This window comes from Ochlerotatus camptorhynchus, unplaced genomic scaffold, assembly GCF_037179485.1.
Source record: "Ochlerotatus camptorhynchus isolate MF236.1 unplaced genomic scaffold, CSIRO-AGI_Acam_v1.1 ptg000196l, whole genome shotgun sequence".
NCBI classification, from domain to species: Eukaryota; Metazoa; Arthropoda; class Insecta; order Diptera; family Culicidae; genus Ochlerotatus; species Ochlerotatus camptorhynchus.
In genome coordinates, this window is record NW_027040686.1 from 4,573,568 (window position 1) to 4,585,651 (window position 12,084).

Below are 12,084 nucleotides of genomic sequence, written 5' to 3' on the forward strand. Positions count from 1 at the left end.
TAAGCATTAACCCACAGGATCATCACCGATCGTTTCAAACATGTGCTGCACTCTCATTGGTGGAAAAATGGCAGCACAGCGAACAAAAAAGAATCGATTAGTTGTTAATCGAGTAATTAAAAAATGGGACATCTTTGATTTTGGTGTGATTGTTTTGATAAAAATGAGCGCAAAATTTCATCTCTTCCGAGGGGGCAGCAAAACCACAAAATTACCTTGAATACGGGGGGTTCTCGTTGGATGAAAGGGACCGTGAAAGAAGACACTAAAATAGAAAGTTTTTCTTCCGACAGTTTCATCTTAGTATTCATCTTTGGTTTTAGTACGCTGATTATATATTACTATTCTGAAAATATCAATCTCCCGCCATCTCGATGATCCCTTCAAAGGAACTCCCTTCGATGGACATCGACATATGGAGAGGCGCGAAATCAAACAAAATACAACTGCTCCGTACATTTGCGACGATAAATCGTACAATCTAAACTGTTTCCAAGAAAATAAACTCTATTTTCGCATAGTTCTTCTGCCGCCTTTATTCAATTTCCGGTCGTAAAAAAACCTTTCTCGCCACGATTCAAACACAATATACATAAACACCACTTGAAATCAACTAGTTATGGAGTGAACGTGTGCATCGGCACCAGCAGCTTGCTGTTGAAAACCATTACTAACGGCCAACTGAACTGTCTAGCCCTAGCAGCGAATCGGCACTTGCTGCACAAAGCACGCCAGCGCGTGTTGGCCATAATTATCACTTCTAATATTTATTTAGCATCAATAAAATCAGCTAACCTCGTCGCTTCATTCTGAAACACACACCACCAATAAATTTTAAAGGGAAAGATGGTGTTTTACAATGTTTTACTATCCTGTTGGATGTGGGCGTCTATAGAGCAATACCTGTATAGAGAAGGATTCATAATTTCTATTTATTTCCTCTGCCTTAATTGCGTATCCTTGACAGATACGCGTATTTCATCTACAATGTCTAGTACAATTGTAGTCGAAATACGCGTATCTGTCAAGGATAAGCAATTAAGGTAGTGGAATAAAATGGAAATTACTAACCCTTATCTATTTCTTTCTTTATAATGTTTTAGTTCTTATGATTTTTTTCGTAATGTTGGTTACAATAATAACATTACGACTAACGTGATAGTGCACTTGACAAAGTGAAAAAAAATGCATCTCGCACACGTAATACGAAATTGTGCAAGCGCATTTGGATGAGTGCATCTTCACTCCGTCGCCAGCAGGGTGCCACGCGCGGATTGTGTAATTTATTGCGATTCTCTGTTACTCATCCTATTTCTTCCAATGGCGTGTCCTTGAATGTGACAACGATCGTAACTTAAATTAAACTAACAACAACTACACTGCACAGTGGTCCAGGAAGGAACATTAGGAGGAAATAAATATTTTAAGCTAGAAATTGCAACTTTTTACCAGCTGTCTTCTGTTAAGTTGTTGCTTTTAATAAGGCCTTAATTTCGATGAATAAAGACCGCCTTATATTAAAAATTGATACAACACACGAGAAAGTGGTTTCTTGAGCAAAGTTGCTTCAAATAAATAGTTCTACAACTTTGTCGAACATTATGACGGTTGTAGAAGACAAATTTCTAATAAAAACTATTTTTTTTAGGGATACCCTGTCATTAATTATAAAAACTGCTGAAACAGAAGGTTTCATCATGGTATAATAAAAAATAAAAAAAGAAAAATTCTATTTTTGACATTTTTAGCACCACCCTAAAAAGTTCATCAAAACGAAGACCTTATTATAAGCAACAAATTCACACAAGACACTGTGCTGGTAAAGTTGCAATTTCTGGGTCTAAATACGTATTTCCTCATAATTTTCATTTCTCTACCACTGTGTACTAGCTGCAGCGGTTGGACAGAGTGACAAAGCGCTGCTGTCAATCCCACACACACACATACACGCACAAAACTTACTTGGAAGACTTTTCCGTAGCCGCCTTTCCCAAGCACTTTCTTCAGTTCGAAGTCCTGTGGACCGAGCTTCATCCGGCCCGGGTTGACGATTTCCTCTGACAGGGGGATGGTTTCTGAACCTTCCGCATCCAGGTTGCTGTTGATGTGTAGCTCTGGCTCCAGATCGACCTGCGATAAGAGAGAGAAAAAAAGAAGGAAAATGCAATTAGTTATCTGTGTTACAGCACAAGTTTTCTGGTGGAGTGTGAGATCGGGGAGATAAAGTCATGTTGCAGTTTAAGTTTACAGCAACCAGCTGCCTGGGGAAGGAGACGACCGGGCAGAGGAGCAGGCTAGACACGCTACTGAAATGAGTTTCTATTTTTGCAGAAACACACTACAGTAATCGTCGCTGCGGTTTGTTTGTCTAAAACTTTTGCTATGTGCGGTGCTGTTCGTGAAACTTGCAGTGGATAGTAGTGTAATTGCGTAGTTGAGGTTAAAGTTAACAAAGCTCTTCCGATTAATTAAAGATTCTGATATTTCCAGAACTGAGTTTACATTGTTTGTCTTTATGTCGTTGAAAGATCGGTCGGAGAGTCTTTGTTTTTCTGAGTATGTTATACATAGGGTAGAGCACTATTTCGGCATAATCGCCCACTTTGGGCCTATCGAGCAGAACACATCAAATAAATCAACTGTTTCAGAGTTAACAAGCCAATTATGCGTTTGGCACGATACTTTAGTTCAAAAGCTACCGAATGAAGTCAATGAGAACGCGTGATATTAATGTTTAACCTATTGTTGATTGCGCCCCGTCGGAAACTAAGTCACCTGTGCCCCTATTCGACGCTGTACCACTGTGCACCACACCCAGCGCTGAACAAGGGATTGGAAACGTCACAAAAAAGGTCAACAGCTGCGGTGCAGGAGAAAAGCATCAATAAGGTGGCCATTGTACTGAAGTGAACGTAAAAACCAAGTGAACTTGATTCCTCTACGGAGATTATTTATTACTAAATAAACAGTTAATTAGCCTAACTTAAAGCTAAATTTGTATAATCCTAAAGTCTAGAAAAGTGCTTAAAGTAATACAAGAAACTAAATCTAGGTAAGGACAGAAGAAAGAAAGAAAAGTGAATTTGTCTTAAGCTATTGTATACTATACTAAATCTAGACAAAGGAGATCGCGAAGCGCTGAGAAACAGGCAAATGAAGCCCGGGTAATGCTAATTATCACAGTATTACCAGGTGAGAAACTTTTTAATGCTATTTAAATCTACTTATATGGTAAAACACTCAACAAATATTATGTACACCTACACAGATCGTTAGCTCCAGGACATATGAACGCTATAATTGTTGTGAGAGAGTAGTACGAGACTAGAAACACTAAAAGTAAGTCAGAACATAGCCTGTAGGATCGTATTGTTTATACCCAAGGTTTCTTCCGCAGGAATTTTATAATTTTCTTTTCTCTTCGTGAATAAATTGATGAAATTTGGTTTTTTTTTTCTCTGTTCGGGACATAACATCACTGCGACCAGTAATTTGATCTATTGTAGTATATCCCGTCCCGAAATTTGTTTCCTAGTTACGCTGACTCCGCAACACCTATTTTTCTCAAAAACAAAAGAAGCGCTCCGACCGAATCCATTTTTATCTTCATCCGATAGGCCGCAGTGAATTCAATGACGTTTGAATGGCGTTTCAATGCATTAGGCCTAATTTAGAAATAGAGGCAAAGGGTAGGCCCAAAATTAGATCAAAGCCCTACTCTCTGAAAAGCGACTTGACTTTTAAAACAATCACAATTTTCAAAGTTAAGTAGTTTCCTAATTCAGATATAATTGTGACTAATTTTTGCGCCCAATCTGCGTAGAAATTATTACTAAAACCAAAATTAACACTTGGTAAGACAACTCCTACAAATTTGGCATCTATGAAACAGATGCAATACAAACCAAAACGATGGAATTAGAAAGCATTTAGGTGTTTCACTTCTAAAGACTACAAAGCCAAACACGAAAATACAACGTAAAAATTGCCTTAAAACTCAAAAATCATCTTCAACAATAAAATAAAAATAACATGGCTTAAAACAGGTTGCATAATGTCGTAGGTGGTAAGAGATCCAACCTGTTGTTAAGGAGGAGACCCACCTTCATCCGTTGCTGTTAGATAGTAATTTGTGGTTAACCACTACCTCTTAGATATAGGATGAGTCTCCCTCCAATAGACAAGAGCTGCCCTGGCCACGTCCTTGCATCTGGTGGGGATGGGAGAGGAATGTTAGCCCGACACTTACTTAAGAGAGATGCAGAAAACTCTACGACCCCTCATAAGTGTCACGGGAAGGGTGTGCGAAACGTTAACTCCTCGATCCTGTTGCTCCTTTGGCCCAAAAATTCAGTTGTTCCTAAACATATGCAAAATCTATTCTGATCGATAAGATGTTCACATCAGAATTTTATTTATAGTATGTGGAATTGTAGATTAGAATGAATATTCGTCCATGGTTGTTTCAGTGTTGTGAGAACGAAGAGAAATAAATCACTGATATGCCTTAAATAATTATAATTATTCACAATTCTGTTCAAGCAGTATTTGGGATGATACTACGACTGATAGCGATGTGTGCAACCATCTCGATAGCAATCAGCTTGCTATCTTTTAATGAGTATGAGCATGATTGACTTAGCTTGTTATCTTTTAATCTAGAAGAACTTATCTTCATAATATAAAATAATCTATGATTCTATGATAATTTTATCGCATTATTTCGTAAGTCTGCAATTACGAATTAATGCGATAAAATTATCATAGAATGAACGAGGTTTGATCACCCCAATAGGCAGGGGTGAAAAGCACCTCAGAGCGTTAGCAAAGCAACTTTGTGTATGCATCTCACAACACTCGACAAAGAGTGTGTGGTTCTCCCATTTACATCGCACACTCTTTTCCAACTAATCTGAGAGAAAACGATCCACACAATGAGTGGAACACTCCGTGCGGCGAAGGCAGCGAATATAAAACAACAAGCCCTAATGTCTTCTTTGAATTCTTTGCAGACTTTGCTTGCCACGACTGCATGCATAGGAGATGAAGAAGGGCATAACGATGAAGAATTTTGTATTTTTGCTGGGTTTCCCATTTGCAACCATACACTGAGTGGCGCTCTTTGCGTCGGAGCCATGGCTCCACATTGAGCTTTCGTTATTTCCAGGCTTGCTGAAACTCACTGGAGGTTTTAGAACACTCTCGTCCTGCGAGTTTAGCCAGCCCCCACCTCGAGTGAGTGGTGGCAGGAATATGGAAGAAGTAAACAAAAACTCCTCGATAGAGAGGGAGAGTGAACTTCAGCGAGAGGATGATTTAACAACGTGAGGTGCGCTTTTCGAGACTCCGGATGACTTTTTTATTCGCCGCAGAAGCTCAGAGTTCACCCAGAGTGAGAGTAAGAACGTGCGATAGAAAACATGAACACGAGTGGCGGCAAACCTCACTCTCATTTTATCCCCCTTCGCTCTCAAGCTCTGAAACTCAGTGGAATGATTTGGCAGTAGGAATTCTACTCATCAGAAAAATGCTACGCTCATTTCAAACTCGCGAGCGAGGCTCCATCAAGCCTGATTATTTCTCTGTGTGTTTCTGTCTTCTCTTATCCGCTGCTTTACACTTGCGCAGGGTGAAAGACAAGCAAACTTTGTATTTGCTTGATTCTCACTTTGTTTATTTCAGAAAATCAGTACATTGCCCACATTGAGTGATCAGATGACAGCCCTGCTGGTATACATTTTCATCATTGGGATGCTTACTCAATCGCTGCAAAACTTTCAACAAGTTCATTATCCGTATCTTACTTCATTTGACTCTATGTCCTGTCATCAGCATGGCAATTTATTGAATTTAATTTAGCATATGAAACACTTGTGTTTAATCTCGTTGTTAAAATATATTCTTTATGTCTCCCAGCTCCACAGTAAATTTTTATCCGAATAACACGCTTAACCGTACGCTCAGGGCTGGTAGTGCTGATGCGATATAATAGTAGTCTAAAGTCTAGACTAAAATTACGGAAATAGTGACCAAATAGTGACTTTTGAATAATAAATAAGTAACCAATAGTTACATTTATATGATGACTCAGAAACTCAAATAAGGTTTAATATTGAAATAAACTGTTTTTGTCATGGAACTTAAAATGGCATTTCATGAATTCTTCTAATGGTATCGAAACTCTCAACGGAATCTGCTATTAAAAGCATTTGAAGTGCAATTTCGGATTTTCTCAAAGATTTTTTAAAATGTTACTGTTAAATAAGGTTAAAGATCATAACAACGACAGCTTTTTTTATCGAAGATCATGAATTTGATTCTGCCATTAAAATCTTTAAAATTTTGATATAACTTTGATAATTCGCTAAGAATATTTTATAAAAATATTTCAGATGATCTCAAGAACTTTTTAAGAATTATTCCACTCCTCTTAAACTTTGCTTCTAAAACAAGCTTAACAAAAATAATATTGCATTCTGGAAATTCTTTGCAGAACAATGGACAACATTCTTGGAAATAGATTATTTTCGTAGTTGGAGATGCTGAACGTGGACATTTTAATAAAGCATAGAGTTGATAGTTCCGTTGTACTACGGTAGTGAGAAAATTGTATATAGAAAGTAAAAAAGCGAGCTTAAAACAATTTTGAGGAAGGTACGAATCGGGTAGAGCATCCCTTTTACCAAACTCATCCATTGATGAGAAATAGTGAGGGGTGTTTCACCCTGCCACACTGGCAAAAGGGATGATCGCCGATTTGCTCATGTACCTCCGATGTGCGGAAACAGTTCTATCAATTGTTTCACACTCAAATCGCCATCTGACGTAAGCATCTACCTGTTTGCTATACCTGATTCGTAACTTCCTAAAAAATGTCCTTTGCTCGCTTTCTACTTCTACTTTCTATATACAATTTTCACACTACTGTACTCAACTCTATACTTTCATCTCCTCATCTATCGTATAAAATGTTCACTTTAAGTCTGATATTTGACGTTAAGCATCTCCAACTATTTAAATCGATAACTTCATGCATAAATTAATAAATCATAATTAATTAAAGTAGGTTATACACTGGAGTCGCTTTTTACGCGGGTGATACGTCCCGCGTAAAAAAAACCGCGTTAATTCCGGAATCCGCGTAAATTCCGAAATCCGCGTAAAAAAATCGCGTGAAAAAAGACCGTGTAAAAAAAACCGCGTAAAAAGCGACTCTAGTGTATAACTATAAACCGCGTAAATTCTGAAATCCGCATAAAAAAAAAACCAAAATCCGCGTAAAAAAAACCGCGTAAATTCCGAAATCCGCGTAAAAAAACCGCGTAAAAAGCGACTCAAATGTATTTGATTTTTTAATTATTTTTCCAGGATTTCCATGAAGGTTCTACCCATAAATCCATCTTAAATTTACTTGAATTCTCCTTAGAATTTCCATGAAATTAACATCAGAAATATCACAAATTTCTGCTTAGAATAATCTTGAACTTTTCCCTTGAATTATATTGGAAATTCAACTCGTATTCTCCTCAGAATTCCCATGGTATTTTCTCAGAAATCTCAAAACAAAAATCCATCTCAGAATACCCTTGAAACTCTTCGAAGAATTCCTTTGAGAATGAACATTCAAAAGCCGATTCCATTGGAATTCTTCTCGGAATTTATTTCGAACTCTTTAGAGTTCTATTGGAAGTATCCTCAGAAATCATTCCAGAATTCTTTTATAACTTCCTTACTGCCAAGTACTCAATTTAAAAATGTTGTTGATATTTTTTCTATTTCACTCTATTTTAGTTGTGAAAAAGTGACTATAGTGACTATTTGTAGGGAAATAGTGACTTTAGTGACTGACTTCAAAATAGTGACAAAGTCACTAAAAAGTGACCTGCTACCAGCCCTGTACGCTAGATATCAGCTGGATAGCTCCAGTGGGAAATCGTACACTCGCACAAATTGAACCTCCCAGGGAACCAATAACCAATGGGACCTCCCTTAGCTCAGTCGGTAAAGGCACAGCTACAATGCAAGACCATGCTGGAGGTGGCTGGGTTCGATTCCCGGTCCGGTCTAGGAATTTTTCGGATTGGAAAATTTCTCGACTTCCCTGGGCATAGAGTATAATTGTACTTGCCACACAATTATACTAATGCAGAAATTGTACAGGCATCGAAAGCTCTCAATTAATAACTGTAGAAGTGCATCTAGAACACTAAGTTGAGAGCACGCAAAAGCTAATATGCCATACGCAATAAGCTTGAAATGCGAGGAAGAAGAAGAAGAAGGGAACCAATAAGCCAGCCAATTCGCCTTTTTGCAAATATAGGGCTTACATACGGCTCCAGAACATTATACTAACCAGATTTATAATAAGCACGCTTGTTGATTACTTGGTTCCATGTTATTCATAATACATGCTTTTTTTTTTATTTGAGCTTTGTGAAAAGTAATTTTGGATCGTTTATACCTAACTTAGCTGCAAAAAAAAACATTTCATGTTGTGTTTGACGTGTTAGATGCTAAATAAGAACCTCCTTTATATAACTATGTGGCAAAAATAGCATGAGATCTGTTTACATAGCAATGCTGATCAAAAGAGAAAGTCGATACAGAGAATCGATCAATGCAGATAGGACCTTTTGAAATGTTCATCTAGAATTAAAATCATTAATTTGAACAACCATAAACTCGCAACTCTATGATTTGATTAATTGACAAACATCTTCACACTACACTGGGCAATTAAACTGAATGATACTAGCGAGATAAGTAGTAGAAAGAGTTAAGAAATGTTTCCCCGATTCTCAAGTGATTCCCATGATTAAATTAATTTTATAAAATTAAAAAAAACGCTGCCTCTTACATCAACAAAGAATCAAAGACGTAATTTCAGCAAACGAAACATCGACTCTATTCCATACACAATCGGATGCATTGTGGCGAAGTTATTGACATTTTCCTGTCCTGTCTGGCGTCGAAGCTAATATCTTTGAAAGTGGATTTACAAGAGCCTTTGAATCTCCTTTAATAAAGAGAAGATGCCAACGAGCCACATGATTTTAATGGGATCAATTTTGTACTTACTTGTGTGCGCAAATTCCAGCAAAAAAAAAACGAATAGTATGCTTTCACTGTATTCTGTTTTTCCGCAATGTGTACACAGGAGCTTGACTCCAATATAAGGGTGAATGGCTGCAGTACAGAATGACAAAAAACAGCTGACGCGTCGCATTTACCCACATGCATATGTGAACAACCGTATAGATGTGGATTGTGTTCAAACAGATGGAACCGTTGACTCTTTGTTGTTGTTTAGAGACGTAGTACAGTGTGAGGTGCTGTGCTGTGACTACGACCGACCGATGAGCCACAACGTCGTCAGTCGTTCGGTGCAACAACTCAGGAATGAGAGTGTATTTGCTTTTGTTTCGGTTCTTTCCACGAAGTTATTGACCTTCGACATTTTCCATTTGTAAATATTGCTGCATGCACAAAGAAGATCTACCAAGAATTGTATCAAGAGTTTCGTTTATTAGATTTATTAAACAGAATAATAGCGCAGGACTTTTGTCAGAAGCTATGTTATGGACGAGGCCAGTATGCTCCCACGTTGATCGAATTGCACCAACCACAGATAAAAATCTCCATTCGATGATGCATACACTCGCACGTGGGTGGAGTTTTATTTTGCAAGATGACGAAATTCTTGCTCTATGACGTGTCGCTCCGTCTGAATCGAATCAACGGACCAACGAACAGATGATTCATTCATTCAAGCCACAGCCGGTTGCACCATAATTTGCGGTTCCACTATAGAGCAAGAGCAACCCAAATCGAATTCACAACAACAATGCATGTGTTGACATTTCATCGGACATAGAGAACTCCTACACTACAATCTGGTTTTGTTGAGGTGGTTTCTAACGTTGGTTCCAGTGACGCAATGACATTAGGCGACTACGAAACTTTGAGGTTTCCAATTTCAATTGAAATTAAATGCTCTTAAAGGTCACACTTCGAAAGTTATCTAGAATCGAACCACGCTATTTTAGTCAATTCGATAAACACAACGGTAATGACGTGAAACGGTGATGGTTGCACAATTGTTATCCATGTGAGTAAATATCAATCGTTACCCTTTTTCACTCGCCATCAGCCCACCCCATCTGGACTCTCAACTTGGGGCGACTAAAAAGAAGTATCTGTTATGTTAACCTGAACTTCCATATCGATCCACCCACCCATGGTAGTCTGTTATGGTGAATACCTGAAAAAATACGGGTAAGTACACTCTTCGGTGCTTAGTTTCAGTCCAATTAATTAGCTGTAGTGGTTCCCAGTTGGTCGTCTATATCAGTGATTCCCCCAGCAAATTTGAACGACATTTCTTGTCTCGTATGTACAATGCTTATACACTGGAGTCGCTTTTTACGCGGTTTTTTTTTTACACGGTTTTTTTTTACGCGGTTTTTTTTTTACGCGGATTTCGGAATTTACGCGGTTTTTTTTTACGCGGATTCCGGAATTTACGCGGTTTTTTTTTACGCGGATTTTGGTTTTTTTTTACGCGGATTTCAGAATTTACGCGGTATATCGCTTTTTACGCGTTTTTTTCTTTCACGGTCTTTTTTTACTCGGTTTTTTTTTACGCGGATTTCGGAATTTACGCGGTTTTTTTTTACGCGGATTCCGGAATTTACGCGGTTTTTTTTTACGCGGGACGTATCACCCGCGTAAAAAGCGACTCCAGTGTATCATATGTTCGTATATCGCAGAAATCTTTACTTCCTGAATGTCTAAGCGTTGAAATAAAAAAAAACCAATTCCAACACATTATTTAACTATCCCAGGGAATCTATATTCGTGGGATTCCGAGCAAGATTCCCACTCGAACCACAGACAAACAGACATAGACAACAGAGCCACACCATGCATAGTCAATTCCCTTGCGTTCGACGATTACGCACTACCGCCATCTGTTGAGCGTACTGCCCATGACAGGGTACTCAACAGATGGCGGTAGTATTTTAGTGCCGATGTTTTACAGTGAAAAATATTCAATGCGTTATGTATTTTTGTCTGTGCTTGAACTATGTACATTCAATAGTGCACACGCTGTGCAAACAACTCCAGTCCAGTTCAAAGTTAGCAATATAAACAATACCCGCACACGCACAAACACTACGACCGCAAACGAGCGCTGCTTGCTGCCCATTCGCGGAAGTCAAAGCCCAAGCAAAAGAGCAAAACAAAGTTTATCGACTGCCCCACTGACACTGCTGCTGCTCCTGCTGTTGATGCTAGTGAGCGGTCTCTCCCCATCGTCCTCGCCGCCTCCCGCTTGGTCAATATATATAATAGCACAATTTTGCGCGTGTGTTGGATCGGCCGGCTCAGCTCGGCTCGGCATTGTTTTTATTGGCTTTTATTTATATTTCCCTCCCATTTAATATTTTTTTTTTTATTATGACTTTGACAGTGAAACTTTCGCGGGGTCTTCTTCTTTCTTATTATGGCTTTCTTACGCCCCTAATGGGACTTCACGCCGGCTCTCAACTTAGTGTTCTTTGATCACTTCCACAGTTGTTAATTGAGAGCTTTCTAAGGCTGTTCCAATTATCTCTTTGATCAATTCTAGATAGAGGTGGAATTAGGACGTACCTAGAAAGCATCGAGAGAAGTCATTGTTTACAAAATCTTTTACTTTTTTTTAGAATTCTAGATGAACATTTGATCGATGCTCCTCGATTTTCTCTTTTGAAAACCACGATTCATAGTTTGATAAAGAAGGTTCTTATCTAGCATCGAAAGCGTCAAACACAAGAAAGAATTTAGCTGAGTTAATACAGAAAAAGAAAGTCGATAAAGAAAATCGTTCCAAGCAGATAGGATCTGTTTGTAAATGTTCATCTAGAATTGTGTGGCAAGTACAATCATACTATATGCTCAGGGAAGTTGAGAAATTGTTTAACCCGAAAAATTCCTAGACCGAACTGGAAATCGAACCCAGTCGCCTCCAGCATGGCATTGCTTTATAGCTGCGCCTTTACCGACTGAACTAAGGGAGGCGCCTTTCGCGTGGTATGAGTC

The 12,084-nt window shown here is 38.5% G+C and overlaps 3 protein-coding genes across 7 annotated transcripts in view; all 3 read right to left on the reverse strand.

Moving 5' to 3' along the window:
* Nucleotides 1–12,084, reverse strand: part of LOC135702723 (probable peroxisomal acyl-coenzyme A oxidase 1) — a 365,647-nt gene that overhangs the window by 250,181 nt on the left and 103,382 nt on the right. The window lies entirely within an intron of this gene.
* Nucleotides 1–12,084, reverse strand: part of LOC135702729 (uncharacterized) — a 115,102-nt gene that overhangs the window by 45,613 nt on the left and 57,405 nt on the right. The window lies entirely within an intron of this gene.
* S6k (Ribosomal protein S6 kinase) overlaps nucleotides 1–12,084 on the reverse strand; it is a 152,616-nt gene that overhangs the window by 37,909 nt on the left and 102,623 nt on the right. For all 4 annotated transcript variants that reach the window (XM_065223765.1, XM_065223762.1, XM_065223763.1 and 1 more), the window contains one exon: nucleotides 1,963–2,130. In XM_065223765.1, the coding sequence (XP_065079837.1) occupies nucleotides 1,963–2,130 (168 nt within the window). The remainder of the gene's footprint in view (nucleotides 1–1,962; nucleotides 2,131–12,084) is intronic.